General features: G+C 46.9%; 5 protein-coding genes across 5 annotated transcripts in view; 1 reads left to right on the top strand and 4 right to left on the bottom strand.

The window, feature by feature from the left end:
* Positions 1-1,524: 1,524 nt before the first annotated feature.
* SARC_01551 (small nuclear ribonucleoprotein Sm D2) lies at positions 1,525-2,260 on the top strand (the record flags this gene model as incomplete). Its single annotated transcript, XM_014304716.1, has 2 exons — positions 1,525-1,599; positions 2,024-2,260. The coding sequence occupies 2 exons, from the start codon at positions 1,525-1,527 to the stop codon at positions 2,258-2,260; spliced, it is 312 nt and encodes a 103-aa protein (XP_014160191.1).
* Positions 2,261-3,705: 1,445 nt separating this feature from the next.
* SARC_01550 (hypothetical protein) lies at positions 3,706-4,358 on the bottom strand (the record flags this gene model as incomplete). Its single annotated transcript, XM_014304715.1, has 2 exons — positions 3,706-3,788; positions 3,869-4,358. 2 exons carry the CDS (start codon positions 4,356-4,358, stop codon positions 3,706-3,708), a joined length of 573 nt encoding a protein of 190 aa, XP_014160190.1.
* Positions 4,359-4,443: 85 nt separating this feature from the next.
* SARC_01549 (hypothetical protein) lies at positions 4,444-9,596 on the bottom strand (the record flags this gene model as incomplete). The annotated part of the gene is made up of 1 exon (XM_014304714.1): positions 4,444-9,596. The coding sequence occupies one exon, from the start codon at positions 9,594-9,596 to the stop codon at positions 4,524-4,526; it is 5,073 nt and encodes a 1,690-aa protein (XP_014160189.1). The 3' UTR covers positions 4,444-4,523.
* A 1,058-nt stretch (positions 9,597-10,654) lies between these two features.
* Positions 10,655-12,102, bottom strand: SARC_01548 (hypothetical protein; the record flags this gene model as incomplete). Its single annotated transcript, XM_014304713.1, has 2 exons — positions 10,655-11,307; positions 11,976-12,102. The coding sequence occupies 2 exons, from the start codon at positions 12,100-12,102 to the stop codon at positions 10,655-10,657; spliced, it is 780 nt and encodes a 259-aa protein (XP_014160188.1).
* A 2,684-nt stretch (positions 12,103-14,786) lies between these two features.
* SARC_01547 (hypothetical protein) overlaps positions 14,787-15,941 on the bottom strand; it is a 2,710-nt gene continuing 1,555 nt past the window's right edge. The window contains exon 2 of the mRNA XM_014304712.1: positions 14,787-15,300. Coding sequence (XP_014160187.1) covers positions 14,802-15,300 — 499 coding nt within the window. The 3' untranslated portion in view covers positions 14,787-14,801. The remainder of the gene's footprint in view (positions 15,301-15,941) is intronic.

Genomic DNA, 15,941 nt, shown 5'->3' with positions numbered 1-15,941 from the left:
CATACATACATACATACATACCTGTATATATATATATATTAAAATGCATATAAATATATATATATATATATATACGTATGTACGCATTCATGAACATAAAAAGATACATATACATACACAAATATATCTGTATGTATACACATATATATGTATATATGTAATCGTATCTTCATACCAACCTATATATATATATATATATAGTACACACACACGCACACATACACACACACACACATATATATATATATATATATATATAAACCTAAAACATATATATATATATATATATATATATATGTAATGTATGTATGTATGCATGCCTATACGTGTATAGATAAAAGTATTTACAGGTACATATACGTTATATATATATTGCACACACACATATATATATATAAAGTATATATGTATGTGTGTGAGTATGTATACATATATATATAAAGTATATATGTATGTGTGTGAGTATGTATTTATATGTATATATACATATCTATATATTTTTTATAGGAATATCAACACACACACACGCACACCTATATATATTTATATATGTATATATACTTTTATATATGTGTGTTTGTGTGGATGCCTATATGTATATATATAAGTGTGTATGTATGTATGCATGCATGTATCTATATATATATATGTATATAATATATTCGTAAATATGTATGTATGTGTGCATGCATATATATATATATATATATATGCATACACACATACATACTTAATGTATATATATGTAAGTATGTGTGTATGCATATATATATATATATATATATTATATGTATGTATGTATATATATCCATATATATATGTATATATATATATATATCTATTTTTATAAATATGTATATATTACAGGTATTTCGAAACCGTGAGCTTATTTCAATTGGCTGATGTGCGATATGGTGTTCAAGTTTGATGTGCAGTTGCGATTTGAGTGCCTATTTGTCCAAATGTGAGCATGTGTCTAAGTTTGGGGGGAAGTATAAATTAAATCATGATAGTTTACACTGATAGGCTATAGGCATCGTGGTTTTAGGGGTTGTGAAGCCAAGTGTACATACATGCACTCATATTCCATGAATATAGGATTATCAATAAACGCAACACATTTTCATACATGCACATATATCTATATACACGGGTGTGTATTGGTGTATCTGCACAATTATTCTGTATGAGATATGCGGACAATGTTATATAATTTCGTACGAACACATTGATATATACACCTATAAGAACAAAACATATTTGCCATTTATATTCATTACATACTCATCCTTGGGGATGATACTCACAACTATATAAACCATCACCTACTATATATTGCTGTTCATATCCGCTGATGCGTCGTGCACGGAACTCTGCCCAAAGTACTGCAAGAACTGGTTGCGTTTTTTTATCATTCTTATGGCTTGGCCCAGAAATTATGGGTATGGGCAACGGTCCATTGGCTCAAGCTGATATCATTAGATTGTCCTGTTCCTATTCTTACGCAGAAAACCCAAACATGAGATGTCCGCATTGGAACTAAAAGAGATCGAGGAGAATGAATTCCAAACCGGTCCCTTGTCAGTACTGACGCAGGCTGTGAAGACCAACTCTCAGGCATGTATTGGCGGCTCGTCTTATATGTATATACATCTAATGAATATGTTGCGAGTGTGTTTTTTAGTGAGCTGGCAGCAGCAGCTTGTGTGGCACAGATTGTCGAGGTTTCTGTTCCAGTCCTACTTAAACGTATGTATTTAAACGTATGCCCGAGGATTTGCTAGAATTTACCGTGTCTATAGGTGTTTACCCTGGGGACAAATTTGTACGAAACGTCGCCGGCACAAGGCCATGCGATCCGAAATGTTATTAAGAATCACCAAGCAACCGCCGAAGCGCATTGGTTTTGTATCTAATAATTTGCCGGGATAGCAAGCCCATCTCCAAGTGTCGTCTCTATCAACACAAATATGTACCGACAGTCACAAGTGCTGACGGGTAGTGCTGCGTCTACCCACTGCAGGTCCTTATAAATTGTCGCCACAACCGCAAACTGCTGGGCCGAGTGAAGGCGTTCGACCGTCACTGCAATATGGTACTCGAGGATGTGAAGGAGATGTGGACAGAGGTGCCCAAGAAAGCTAAAGGTCAGAAAGTGGCCAGACCTGTAAACAAGGACAGGTTCATCAGCAAACTCTTCCTGAGGGGAGACTCGGTCATTTTGGTACTAAGAAACCCCGGTGGTGGTTTCCAGGGCTGAGGGTAACTTAAGGGAGTGCAGCTATCATACCTCCATCCAGAACATACTCGCTACGCCTCTCGCGGAGCGATCAATCCCATTGTATATATATGTAAGAATAAACTTATTTGAAATTACCCATGCATGTCTCTGGATTAGTCCCATTGTATATATATGTGGGAATAAACTTATTGAAATAACCCATACATGTCTCTCGATTAGTCCCATTGTATATATATGTGGGAATAAACCTATTGAAATATCCCATACATGTCTCTCGATTAGTCCCATTGTATATATATGTGGGGATAAATTTGTTAAAATTACCCGTGCATGTCTCTGGTTTAACCCCATTGCATATATTTGTGAGACTAAACTTATTTGAAATTACCCATGCATGTCTCTGGATTAATTCCAGTGTATATATATGTGAGAATAAATTGTGAAATAACCCGTGCATGTCTCTGGATTAATTCCATTGTATATAAATGTGAGAATAAACTAAAATTACCCATGCATGTCGCTGGATTAATCCCATTGTATATATAGGTGGGAATAAATTTATTAAAATTACCCATGCATGTCTCGTAAGTATAAATGGCTTTGCACACAATTACCACGTCAAGCGATGTGCGTATATCTTGAGGTCTTCACACAGATAGAGTTGTACAGATAGAACGTATCTCTCCGTAGGCATTGACGACGTCCACGGGCATCCGAATTTGTGCAAGTAGCTACGCTTACTAGTCGCGCGGAAGGTAAGTATCGCATCCGTTCATGTCTCTTGAAACAGCGACAACTTCATGAAATGGCATACATTTCATTCCATATTTTAATAACAGACAGTGACAACTTCATGAAATGGCACACAACGCATTCCATATTTTTATATTCTAAACAAGGCTGACAAAGTACATCTTTTGATGTCCCGTGATGTCCATCTCACAGACCGAAGGATGGTGCACTGACGGTCTCAGAAGTACACTCTGAATAGCATGCGCGAACTCATAGTACTATCACCAGGCACTACACTCATAGTACTAGCACCAGGCGCTACACCACCCATCCCAACGGGAAACCTCCACGCTCTTGTGTAGTAGTAGCAATCGGTGTACGTGCAGTCGTGCACGCAATAAAACTACCTGCATAGTAACCACCTGCATAGTAACCACCTGCATAGTAACCATCTGCATAATAACCACCTGCACAGTAGCTGCTCACCATCGCCCACACAATTGCGACAGTCTGGTGGGGATGTTACAATCTCTTCCCTCTACGCGGTTTAGACGCACTAATTGAGCACCTTCGCCCTCATTCAAGACTTCCTCAACCTAGAAGATAGTAAGCCGAATAAGCCCCTCAATGCGCATCCTCCCCCACTTTCTAAACCCATAAACCCTAAAACCCACACCCTGTATATCTTTTATATCCTCTGGTATATATATTGACACTATAAATCAATTATATCAATTCCCTATTCTAGACGCGTGTATCTTATACTCCAAAGCGGAGAAGTCGACCGCTGAGCCCTGCTGGACTGCTGAGTACACTGTACACGCACGTATGTGAATATGTGGCCGCCACCGATCATATCTCCGCAATAAAGTACATACAAGCGCACTCACACACTCTCACGTGCAGTGGTACCCAGCCTGATACGCGAGCCCTGATGGTTCGAATACTTATCCTCAAACAGGTGCTTGGCTACGTCCGCGTCCACCTTAGCGCCCCTTTTCCTTCGGCCAACATTGCCGTTCAACGCACTCTGAGGGTACGACAGCACACTGGCGCCCACCCCCTGCAAGTGCGTCTGTGACGAGTCACATGCACCGTCTGCCCCATGCGCATGCTCAGTGCCTTCTAGACTTGGCTGGTCTCGCGTCTGCTTCCGTGTGGTGACTGTGCGGCGGCGGTGACCACCGAACAGACCGCCGTGTCCCCGCGCGTGCTCCTTCGGCAGCGTCTGTGCTGTCTGTGGCGAGTGCTTCGGTTCGCCTGTATGCACCGTGCGTGTTGTCTGTGGTTGCTGTTTGAATGGTGTTGTGTGAGCTATCTGTGCTGCCTTGTACATGTGCCCTGTCGATGGCGTCGGGGCTGACTGTTGGGTGTACTCAGCCATTGGTGTGTTGCTTGGCGGTAGTATATTTCCCTTCGGTAGCGTTAGCGGGGCCTGCTGGTGTAGTGTGGGCTGTGTGGGTGTTGTCTCGGCTGATTGTAAGGTGTGCGTGATCCGTGTCGCTGGAAGTGTCTGGGGAGTGCACACTCTCTCTGATGGCTGGCCTGTCTATGGCGTGTGTGCTGTCTGTACCGCATGCAGTGCCTGTGCTGTTTGTGGCACATGTGGTGTATCTGACAACTGTTCCTGTTCCACCTGTGGTGTATGGCCTCTCTGCCGTGCGTGCTCTGTGAATTGAGTCTGCGGTGTCTGTGACACGTACGGTGTTTCTGGTGTCTGGGTCGTCTGTGGCGTGTTCTGTGTTGACAGTGCGGCTGTCGCATGTTCTGGTTGTGTGAGTGGTGGCGTGTGTGCTGTCTGCTGTGGGTGTACGCGGGTAGCTCCTGCGTGCGCACCCGTAGCTTCATCCGCATGTATTCCCGTAGTGCTCACACGCCCAAGGCCTATAATTTCCCCACACAGTATCTCCTCTTCATCCTCCCCGATAGTATGACCCGTCACTCGTTGCACCTCGGCACCACTCACACGGACAGGGTCTGTACTGTCCACACTTTGTCGCACCCCTTTGTGCTCCTCTGTCTCGCAGACAGAAAGTCCCACCTCTCTCTCAGTAGCCTTAGCTCCAGCTGTATCCCCCGACCCGCTCATAACAGCATCTTCCTGCGCCTCCTCAAGTGACTGTGCGCGGGGCCCAATCATTTTCAGCCGACACGGCTGCGTGCCATGCACCGTGTCTGTAGTCAGTGCCTGTGACAAGCCCTGCGTATCCAGCGTGTGACACTTCACACGCTTGCTCACCCGACGGTCCCCTTCTGGTCTATGCGATGACACTTTGGCGTGCGCAGGCGTAGCTGTTTTAATTTTAACAGCCTGACCGGTACGCGCCTTAGCAGACACTCTGGGGTTGGCTTTCCCACTCTTCCCTCTCTTACCAGTCTCTGCCAAGGTGTGTGTAGAAGTGTATGTAGCGGCACTGCTCGTGTCAGCTGGCTGTGTCCCCATCTCTCTCACCACACCGTCCGTTTCGACAGACGTCTGCTCACATATACTCACTACCATTTTGGGCACTGTCGCGTGGCCATAGGTCTGTTCGGGATCGGCTGCTGCCTTCCCTTTGGCAGTCGCCTGCTTTGCCTGCTTCGCCTGTTTCGTTCTCTTCTGTGGCTGAGTCTCCTTGCCATCTGCATCCATATCCGATGCATATGCACGCTTTCTGCGGTGCGCTGTGTTGGTAGTGCTGGCCTTCTGGGGCTGTGTGTTCAGTGTCTCGGTCGGTTGCTGTGGTGTAGAGTCGTTGGTGGGGCCAGTATGCCCTTTCTTTTGCCTGCCAACCTTTTTGCCATATGTGGAGTCCCCTCGTCCTCGGCCTTGCTGGCTCGTACTTTGTACCTCAGGTGTGTGCGTAGCCTTGACTGCGGGTGAGCGGTCGTGCTCACTTGCTGCTTGAGATCGCGTATATGGCCCACTCTGCCACAGAAACTCATCAAACTTGAATTTCGTATTGAATTCTGAAGTAAACGTTGGCTTGGGGTTTGTTCTGGCTTTCGGCTTTGGTTTTGACTTTTGCTTTGACTTTGGCCTTGGTTTTGGCGTTGATTTTGGCTTTGTCTTTGTCTTTGAAGCAGACGTTGTCAATGGCTCCGATATCTCTGACAATTGGTGTGTATGTCCGCAATCAGCCCGGGGCATACTGGTCAGGGATGTATCATGTTCCTTGCCTTCAACCTCAAGTGTGGTATCTGAAGTAATCTCGCCGTATACTTTTCCCGGCTGCGTGAGAGAACACAAGTCAAATACATTGTGTGCACCTCCCTCCGTACGAAATACATCCTCTGTGCGTGTGGTTACATCCTGTACCAGGTCTGTCCCGTCTCTGCACAGAGTGTCTCCGTTGGTGTCCTGGCCTTGACCAGCCGTTACCGTGTGCTGTGGAGTGTCCCCTTTCAACCCATCCAACCGCACCTCCTTCTCAGATGTCAGGGTGTGTGGCCCATCCAACGCCACACAGAGCGTGTCACCCGTACTTTGAGAAACTATATCGCAACTAGCGCTGCGCTCCTCTTTACGCTCGTCAACAGTAGCTAACTCGCTACTAACTGGTGAGCGCTCAGTGGTAACTAGTTGCGATGGTGTGGCTGCCCTTGCGTGTGACGGATGTTCGCCAGTGCATTTCGGCACAGCGACGAGCCCCAAGTCAGCCAACGATGCATCCTGCACACCAACCCTTGCGTCCTTATCAACACCCTGGGTTGATAATCCCATACCACCACCCGTTGGGCTCAGTCCCTCCCCTCTCTCGAGTGCTTTATCGTCACTCTTGTTTCGCGTAGTCCGCCCAGGGGGTGGCTGTGCATCTGCCTCGCTCCTCATGCGCTTACGGTTACTGCACGCAGTATACCCATCATTTGGCTGGCCCGTGTCCACACCACTGTCGCTTCTTGCGTGCACAGTGACCCCACCGTACCCATACGCATCCACCGATCCTTTGGTTGGGTCGATACGCGCGTGGCTATATCGCCTACCGTCCCTATGGCTACCTTCGCTACGTCCGCCCCTTTCTGCCAGGGTACTGGCGTCAGGCAAGCGTTCTATTTTGGGTGCATGCTGTGCCGTGTTCGTGTCGTCTCTATTGTGTCGCTGTGAGATTGGGTCACCCTCTAATTGAACTCCACGCTCACCGCTCGCGTCTGCTCCCGCCAGCACAGTCGGTATGTCCCCTTCGTCCACCACACTCTGTGACTTGACTGCCGTTTCCTGCGCAGACATTGCACCTGATGTTGCAGCAGACACCTCTGATGGGCAAGTGATGCCCTTTGGGTCATCAGTGGGTGTATCAAACTCCGTATGCTCCACAGCACCTTCCATCGGTGAGCGACCATCTCCCACAGAGGCGCATTTACTAGAGGCGTCTTGTGTTTCTGAATCATGGGGTTCCTGATGTTTCGCATCGGGACTGGAAGATGCGAGATGAGGATCTACAACATTTCGCCCCAGTTCCTTGACTGCTGTATTGGGTTCAGTTGTATATATAGGCGTAGTGGTATCTCGAGTTCCATCAGATACCCTCTCAACCCCACACTCACTCGATACGGTATGGTGTTCTGTGCTGTCACGTGTATCTTGGACATCGGACAAAAGCTTCGAAGCGATCCTAAACACTGGATGCAGCGTTGGAGTAGAACGCAGAGCTTTGCGCTCACGCCCATCTGAACAAACGGCACAGTCGGCACACCCACAAGCGTGCGACCCTGCCACAGATTCCTGGCTCCATTGTGAGCTATTTCGGACACAGCCTGGGCTCGGTCTCCCAAATGCACCATCATCCTTTTCATCAGCAATGCGACTACCATCGCATCCCCGTGCGCTAGCCAGCGTAGTAGTGTTCGTGTGGCCCGTCTCTGTTTGCGTAGTGTCGGGTGGTGTGACTGCGATTTGGTGCGGTGATATCGACGATCGCACAGACTCACGGGCACATTCATAAGCAGCAGCTGCAGATGCCACCTCACCGATTGCGGTCTGTAGAGGTGATTTCGGACATGAATCAGCCAATGGTGTAGCACTGAGTGATCCAATGCCTGTCTTCATTTCCCGGAGTGCCGCTGTGTCTGCTATATCTCCACCATCTACTTCCGTAGCCAGTAGTTCGGGTTCGTCATCATCGGTGTCCAACGTGAGACCAAAATCGGACGTCGACACAGCCGGACTCTCCGCACTGCCCTTTGCCGTACCCTCTTTGATTGGCGATCCACATACGGTTGCCATGGTTTCCAACGCCTCAACCGCTAGTTCCTCTTCGCCTGATAGAAGTTCTTCCCTGCACGCGACGGCATGTTCAAGCGCATCCATCTGCATCTCCAAATCTACAGTACTCTGCTCCCCCATGCTTGTGCCAGTAGCCTTTATACTCTGATCACCCTGAGTATAATCTGCAGCACTCTGCTCACCCATGCTTGTGCCAGTAGCCGTTATACTCTGGTCACCCTGAGTATAATCTACAGCACTCTGCTCCCGCATGCGTGTGCTGGATTTCGGCCCAGACTCTGGCCCATTAATAGGTCCGTCAACATGGACAGTACCACCCTCCATCCCATCGCCGTGCATAGCACCCTCATATGAAGGTGCCCCCCTATCAGTAGCACCCTCATATAAAGGTGTCTCCCTATCAGCTGCAAATCCAGATGTGCCCTTCATAGTACCTGGCGAGGTAGCCGTGACCCCTACTGAACGATCGTCCACCGATGTGGTACAAGCTTCTACACCGTCCCGGTATACGTCCCGGTTTCCTGTACTGCTACCAGCCTCTGCCGCAGGTCTGTCTATACTCACACAGTCGTCGGCCATAGTAGCCTGCGGTGGTACCCTGATCGGCTCACACACCAGCACACGCGCCCCACTGTCACCTCCCACTGCGTGTGTGAGTATGGGTCTTCCTAGTTCATCGTAGACAACGATGTCCTGCGACCGTCTCTGCGCATAGCGTCTCCGCATCACTAGCAAATGACCGCGTGTTTGGCGCTGTGTCCAGACGTTTGCAACGGAGGCACACGTCTGTGGAGACACAGTGTCGGCTGGTGTGTTAGTGGTTATCTGATAGTGGCTAGTATCATGGGGTTGCCCGGCTACTGTCTCATCAGATTTAGTATCGAGCTCATGCGATTGTATATACTGCTCCGTTAAGTGACGTGCCGATACCGGGTGATTTGTCAGCGGAGACCCTTTGATAGACGCACGATTTTCTGCACTTGGCCCCCCACAACGCCAAGACTCTTGCTGCTGTGCCAAGGACGTTGGTGGTGTGTTACTGCTCTCCAACACACCACTCACAGCCTGCGCTGACGTGTTTGCGTGCCCATCCCTAACCGACACCACCGCCGTGGGTGGCGCACACTCATCCAGCCGCACAACGGCCAACACACTAGAAGCACCAGCAGAAACGTTCACATCTACTGAAGAAATATTGACCCCAACCGCTATCTGCCGTCGGCCCATGTGACTGTCGATAGTTGCTGTATCCGACAATGAACCACATACTACTGCCTCTGCCACTGCCACGTGTTGGCTGTCTGCGGGAGTCGACTCGATGGTTAGAGACTCATACGATGTACATTTATCTGACTTATGCGTGTCTTCGGTAGTGGCTGGCGACCCACGGGGCGAGTGAGTGGAATGCTCAGCATCCATCAGCTCAGCGGATGACTCAGAATCCCTGTGCGTGACTGTGTGCGGTTTCCCTGGCTCTCTGTCAGTGTGTGATGCACACTGGGCTGAGTGTGTGCCTGTGGGAGACTGTGGGTGCTATTGTGCAGGTGTATGGCCTCCTCCTGCAGGTGTGCCTGCAGTAGTATGTGTCGTATGAATGGTCACCGCACCACTCTCGTTACACTCGGAATACGAACTAGACACGGCTGACGATACGGGCTCATCTCTCCCCATCCACACCATCGGTCACAATACCAGGCTCCGAACCTGTAACTTGTGTATCCGAATCTGTAACGCCTGTTTCTCGGTAGCGTGCGGAATCACTAGCACATGCACAGCCACTGCCACGTACAGCTTCACTCTGCTTGACGGTGCATGTGGTATCCTGGCCGTATGAGTGCGTGTCGAACGGACTGTGTGCGCTCTGGCGAACCTTGTCGTCTGTGTGTGTTGTGCTACTCTGCGGATTCTCCACACCACTGGTCACATAGTCACTCGGTAGGGCGAGTGCCTTGATCAGCACTGTCTGCTCGGTTGCATGGGGCGATGGTCCTGTTGAGTGCGAATTTAGTGAGGGCTTTGGGAGCGAGGTTTCAGAGATGTTTTGTATCATTGGGTTCTGTACTTGGTATTGTTAATGGGATCAACATAAACACCACCTGTTGTTGTATTGGTATTTGCGCAGGTCAAGGTGTGTGATTGGTCGTGATGTGTATGAGACTATTGGCCTGTGCGTTTGGTACTTCGAACAATCGTGCGCTCCAGAAATAGAGAAGAAACTAATCGCGTCCGCAAACGCTCAACCAGTCCATGTACGGCCCTAGTGCAGTGAACAAGCGTATCTACGAGATAAATAGTAGGTAGTTCGCTACTAAACCCATACAACCCCATAACTCTGCCAGGGTACTCCGCAATCCATCCAGGCAGCAGTACCACACATGGGTGGTCTACTTGCACGGGCGCATTCAGGGCCCCATCCACAATGTCCATCGTCGCCGGATCGTACGCAACTGTGTCGGTACGCCAACTCCAGTACAAACTCAACCCCGTACACGCACCGACAGACCTACACGCACCACCGTGCTTGTTAGTATGAGCATCAACGTTGCAGTATGCGTCGTCGCTAAAACTGGTCTCCTGTGTGTCCATGCGTCCATAGCACATGCCGCCTCGGACAATCGCCACAGAAACACACGTTGTAGAAACGGTATCAGCGCGTGCATTGAGCTAGCGGCTACTTTGTGGGTCCTGCTGGTTGCCCCGAGGAACTTAGGCAGATTGTACACAACCACATCCCACTTGTTTCTTATCTCTGAACATACCACGTCCAACAACCGATCTGTACTGCGCATGGTGGTGGTGCCGGTGTGGAGATGTGGGCCGAGACCACTCGGTTCCGAACTGTTGCCATGGTTGCCGACACGTGAGTCTGGTACCGAACCTCCGTACAGCCCACTTACAGAGTACAACGGCGCAAAGTACGCAATCACGGACGCATTCGCCTCGCTAGCAGCTTGGTATATGCTCTGCGCAACATCGTGCAACGACTCTCCTTCACCCAGAGCGTTGAGTACGCATGTGGTGGCTGTGTTAGCATAGAAGGTCTGTACACTGTCCACAAACTCTGCGTCGGGAAGTGGGCCTCGGGCTTCGGCCGTCACAATGTCTTGTTCGATGTCACATGGCTGGTCGCCTACACAAGTGAGATATAATGGTTGTACATGATCATGTAAGTATCAAGTGTTGTACCAGGACACGTGATAGCACCGAGTCAAAAGATGCACACGCGCACCAGCAAGGGCTTGCTCTGTCAGTTGCCGTGTTTGGCACTTGCAATCTGGGGTGAACGGTGAGAGCTGCCACCCGCAGAAGCAGTTACAGCGGAGTTACATTAGAGAACATGACCATTACACGGATGGCAATGAATATCCGCGCAAAAGAATAGTTCAGACCCTGACGTACCAAAGATAGTAGGCATGCATAACCTAGATACACACCCACGTGCTAAGGTGCGAACGCCCACACGGGACAAGAAGAACACACGTCTATGTCTCTAGCTATATGTATAGTCTCTAGGTATATGTATACCCATAGACACACACACGCATGCGGTCGGTTTATATCGTACTTGTTTGCTATGGGTGAGTGTGGCCTAAATTAGGTGTGCATTGATCTCTAAAGACAATCCCAGGACTGTACTACACCCCATGTAGCTATGCAGTACTGCAGGCAGACCCTGAGTCGCTATCGCGCGAACACGCTACAAACAAAAATACGATCCGAATCGAAACCAAACGTACCCCAGACTTAAAACAGGAAGAACACACAACCTACTTTCCGATTCGCTCTCATCCTACACACCTTGTCCTGACGGCAGGGTTGACCTTACTCGGTCCGTCTTGTGCTTGAGCTCGGCGCATATCCGCTGCAATCGCATTGCCTCCGCAACCAGCTGGTGTACTTGTTGTAGTTTCGCCTTCAGCAGCATTGAGGCCCTTAATGAGAAGCGTTTAAGGCATTCATGTAGGTTAGGAGTCCCAGTGTAACCGCCTATGCTCGTGCAACCCCCACCCCCGTGTATAAGTGTACGTACCCGGACATGTGTATCATACTCTCCTGCAATTGTTCTCTGGCTAGAACCTGCGCCACACACCAGATGCCGTATCGTTATACTACCCAAGACCATTGTCGATGAATAAACGCGTGTGCAGTACCCTACGGTGCATCACTTACGCCACCGCTATTGCTTTGCAGTATTCGAACCAATGAACAATCAACGCGCACGCACTGGTCTCGTCAGTGCTGGCGTGTTGTTAAGGAACCACCTACCGGCTTTTTTATCGTAAGCTGCGTCATCTAGCCTCTCTTCAGCATTGGCTGTGCCATTGCCTGTGTTCCTACTATGTATTTCATTCTCTCTCGCAATCGTCTCGTCTATCTGCTCCAGAGTTTGACACAGCTCTACGGTGATATAAAATCATAAAGTCACATATACCAGTGGAAGGAGTATTAATAACTTTTGTTCTCTTATAGTATCTACAGTGCGAAATAAGATGTTCAAGACGTACGCGAAACGCCTTTAGTTTTCGGCGTTGTGACTGTATGCACACCACGTGTCAGTGTACACGGGGCGTACCACCAACCAGTGCGTCAGTGGTTAAATGTGACGTATATCCACAGTACCAGAAAACACAATATTACTATATCCTGTACGAGAGGGTAAGACGGTTTTTAATAAGCGCTTGGGATCACAGTGTCACGTACAGTGTCACTATGCTGATCAGCTCAAGTGATACATCAATCTTAATAATGGTTATACCACTACGATGTAATGCTGGACGAAAGATATTTCAAACTAACAATCAGACAAACGCAGGTCAGTTGCTGCCTTTCACAAACTGGCTTCTAAGCTTCAATACAGCACACAATTTTCGCCCATCGATTTTCAAAGGTGTAGAGACTCTGCCTGTTTATTTTTGACACGCTAATGCAACGGTTCTATGGTCACGTTGATAAATTTGAATACGCTTCGACTAATAGGTTGAATGGTTTAATCGATATGGTTTAAATGTTAGCCTAGTGGCTTCATTCAGCGATCCACTTCACTGTAGATAAATCTAACACACTACATAACTCCACAATGGACTGTAGACGGACGATGAAATTATATAGAAAAATCCGATCTCTGTCTAAAAACGTAAAAACCAAGCCCTCATTGCGAACACAAACGTGCCAGATTCCCGGATGCTACAATATGAACTATGAACAGGTGACATGCGAATAGTTAGAAGTACAATTGAATGTTAGTATCCGGAAGATACGACCTGTCATAAAGCAAATCATTAACCACGTCATATCATCCGACTGCTCGAAAGCATTCGCAATCTCTACTGCCCTCGTGCAAGTAGGATCATCATCGATACCTTCACGGTCAGCGTACAGGGTACATTAGCACAAGTACAACCCACTGTAAAACGACGGACCGATCTGTGTCGCACTTAAAGATATATCGGGAGTGATCATTAGGCTGTATAGATAAGTAACAGCATATGCATATGATCTCACAGCATATACGTATGATCCCAATGCCGTCGGAAAAGTCTCGGTGGTGAAATACTTGTTTCTGACGTTGTAAAACCGTATTGTTTCGTTGAAGTCTCGGGTCAGGTTCGTTCCGTGTGCTATTTTGAAAACCGTCGAAACACACAGTACCAGATGCGTACAACTTCTATAAAAAGTCAATTAATCTGTAGTGTCACTATTTAAGATAGAGCTGCTTGTATCTCAAATACCGGTATAGCAAGGCGCACGATAATCGGATGTGGAATGTAGGATATCATTACATTTTTACTTTATTGTGCTGTTAAAAAGACCCACTTCCAGGATAACAAGTGCTCTGTCTTGTATTTTTTTACCATCTACACAAACTTTAGACTACGTAACGAAAGAACTTATTGGACATGACCTCATAGACGCTTACAACATAGACCATTCCATTCTTAGTGTATCACAGAGTAATATTTGCGTTTTAGGAGACTAGGTGAAATATTACTAACATGTTATAGATTGTCCCAATATATAATTATTTTACATAGCCTCCTGGAGTCTGGAGTCTGGACTGTGAATCGCATTTTTTATGTAAATCTATAATAAATATTTACCCCGATCTGGTATAAAAGTGCGGGAAATTGGTATAAAAGTGTAGTTGGTATAAGAGTGCGGTATGTACAGTACATTCACTACTTCGTTCATATTTCTACATTCATACATAAACCCCTGAAATTTGCCTGCCTATCACTACCGCTCACGATTATTCAGTAGCGTATGCTATGGTCAATATGCTTGATTCGCGGACACTGAATATAACTCTCCCTACTGTTTCCAAACCAAGAGCCAAACAATATACAATTATGCTGTTGTGAAGAAACTAGTAGATTGTAGAGAGTAATTTGTCCATATCTGCCCTTTCTTGTGTGGACACGGGTAACTCCATCCAATTTGACCGAAATCATAGTTGCGGGTAAAGCTATGTATCCTGGTGAGAAATAATTATATTTTTCGTCAGTAACCACTGATTTAGCACCTATGCACATATTTGTTGATAACACGAATTTGCAATTGGTTTGCGAACTACAACAGTAATAAAGACATTCTGCGAAATCTTCATAGTAAACTTGTTTACGATCTTTATTTAGTGGCATCCGTGAAAACAACCTCGGCGGTCTCACTGGTTAACTCTTGCACTTGTTCAGCGATATTGTCCCCAGTAGAAGCGGTCTCTACATCACTCGCTTCCTTGGTACCCTCACTCACTTTCTCAGCCTCCATCTTTGCCTTCTTACCTCCCTTGGCCATCTGGATCAGCTTGCGCTTATTTGGCGGCGGCACAAAAGCACTAATCCCACACATGTCTTTAGTCATCACATACGTAGCCGACAGTACATACCCACTGCTGCCCGTCATGTTATTCTCCGGGTGTGTGCGCTGGGGCAAGATCTGGTACGATCTAGTCCAAGTGTCAAATAGAGACGCATTGACAAAGTCGTCGCGTGCACGCATGTTGTTGCGGATGGGCACAAGCACCTCGGGCATGACAGAGAAGAGTACCAGCTGTCCTGAGTGCATGAGTTTGGGTAGAAGGCGGTCCATAACGCCTTCGGGGTGGAAGCGGCTCACCATAATGGCACTGTAGTGGTTGGATTGCATGAAGCGAACTGAACTCAGTCAAAGAGGTACGAATTACCATAATTAGATATGGGTTCACGGCTCGAAATCCGAAGCTTTGCACAAAAGCGCAATGGATATGAAGATCAAGTCAAAGGAGCAAAATGAAAATAAATTACAAGCAAAAATAAATACTGAAGCGATATTGCAACATTGCATGGCAAGCATACACAAATAGATATTTTCATAGAACCATCGAAAATACATAAAACGAATGCCGCCATCGAACATGCATACACATATAGGTCATCTTAACAACAATGAAATTGCTAAAGCATATTTTTTCGCGTTCAATTAAACAATACGAGAAGAGCGAGGTTTCGCTTGGCAACGACCTAATAGATTCATACTGAATATATATATATACATAGATTTGTGTATGTATATATCTAAATTTGTATATGTATATGTATATACATATATATGTGTGTGTGTGTGTGAGAGAGAGAGAGAGAGAGAGAGAGAGAGAGAGAGAGTGTGTGTGTGTGTAGTAGTATGTATATATATAATAATATAATAATATATAATAGTAATAAGTAGTATATATATATATATATATATAGTAGAGTAGTAGTATAGTAATAAATAATATATATCGTACAC

The sequence above is a fragment of the Sphaeroforma arctica genome (assembly GCF_001186125.1).
Source record: "Sphaeroforma arctica JP610 unplaced genomic scaffold supercont1.63, whole genome shotgun sequence".
Classification (NCBI taxonomy): domain Eukaryota; class Ichthyosporea; order Ichthyophonida; genus Sphaeroforma; species Sphaeroforma arctica.
Note: the sequence above shows the minus strand (reverse complement) of the source record. Positions and strands in the feature narration are given on the sequence as shown.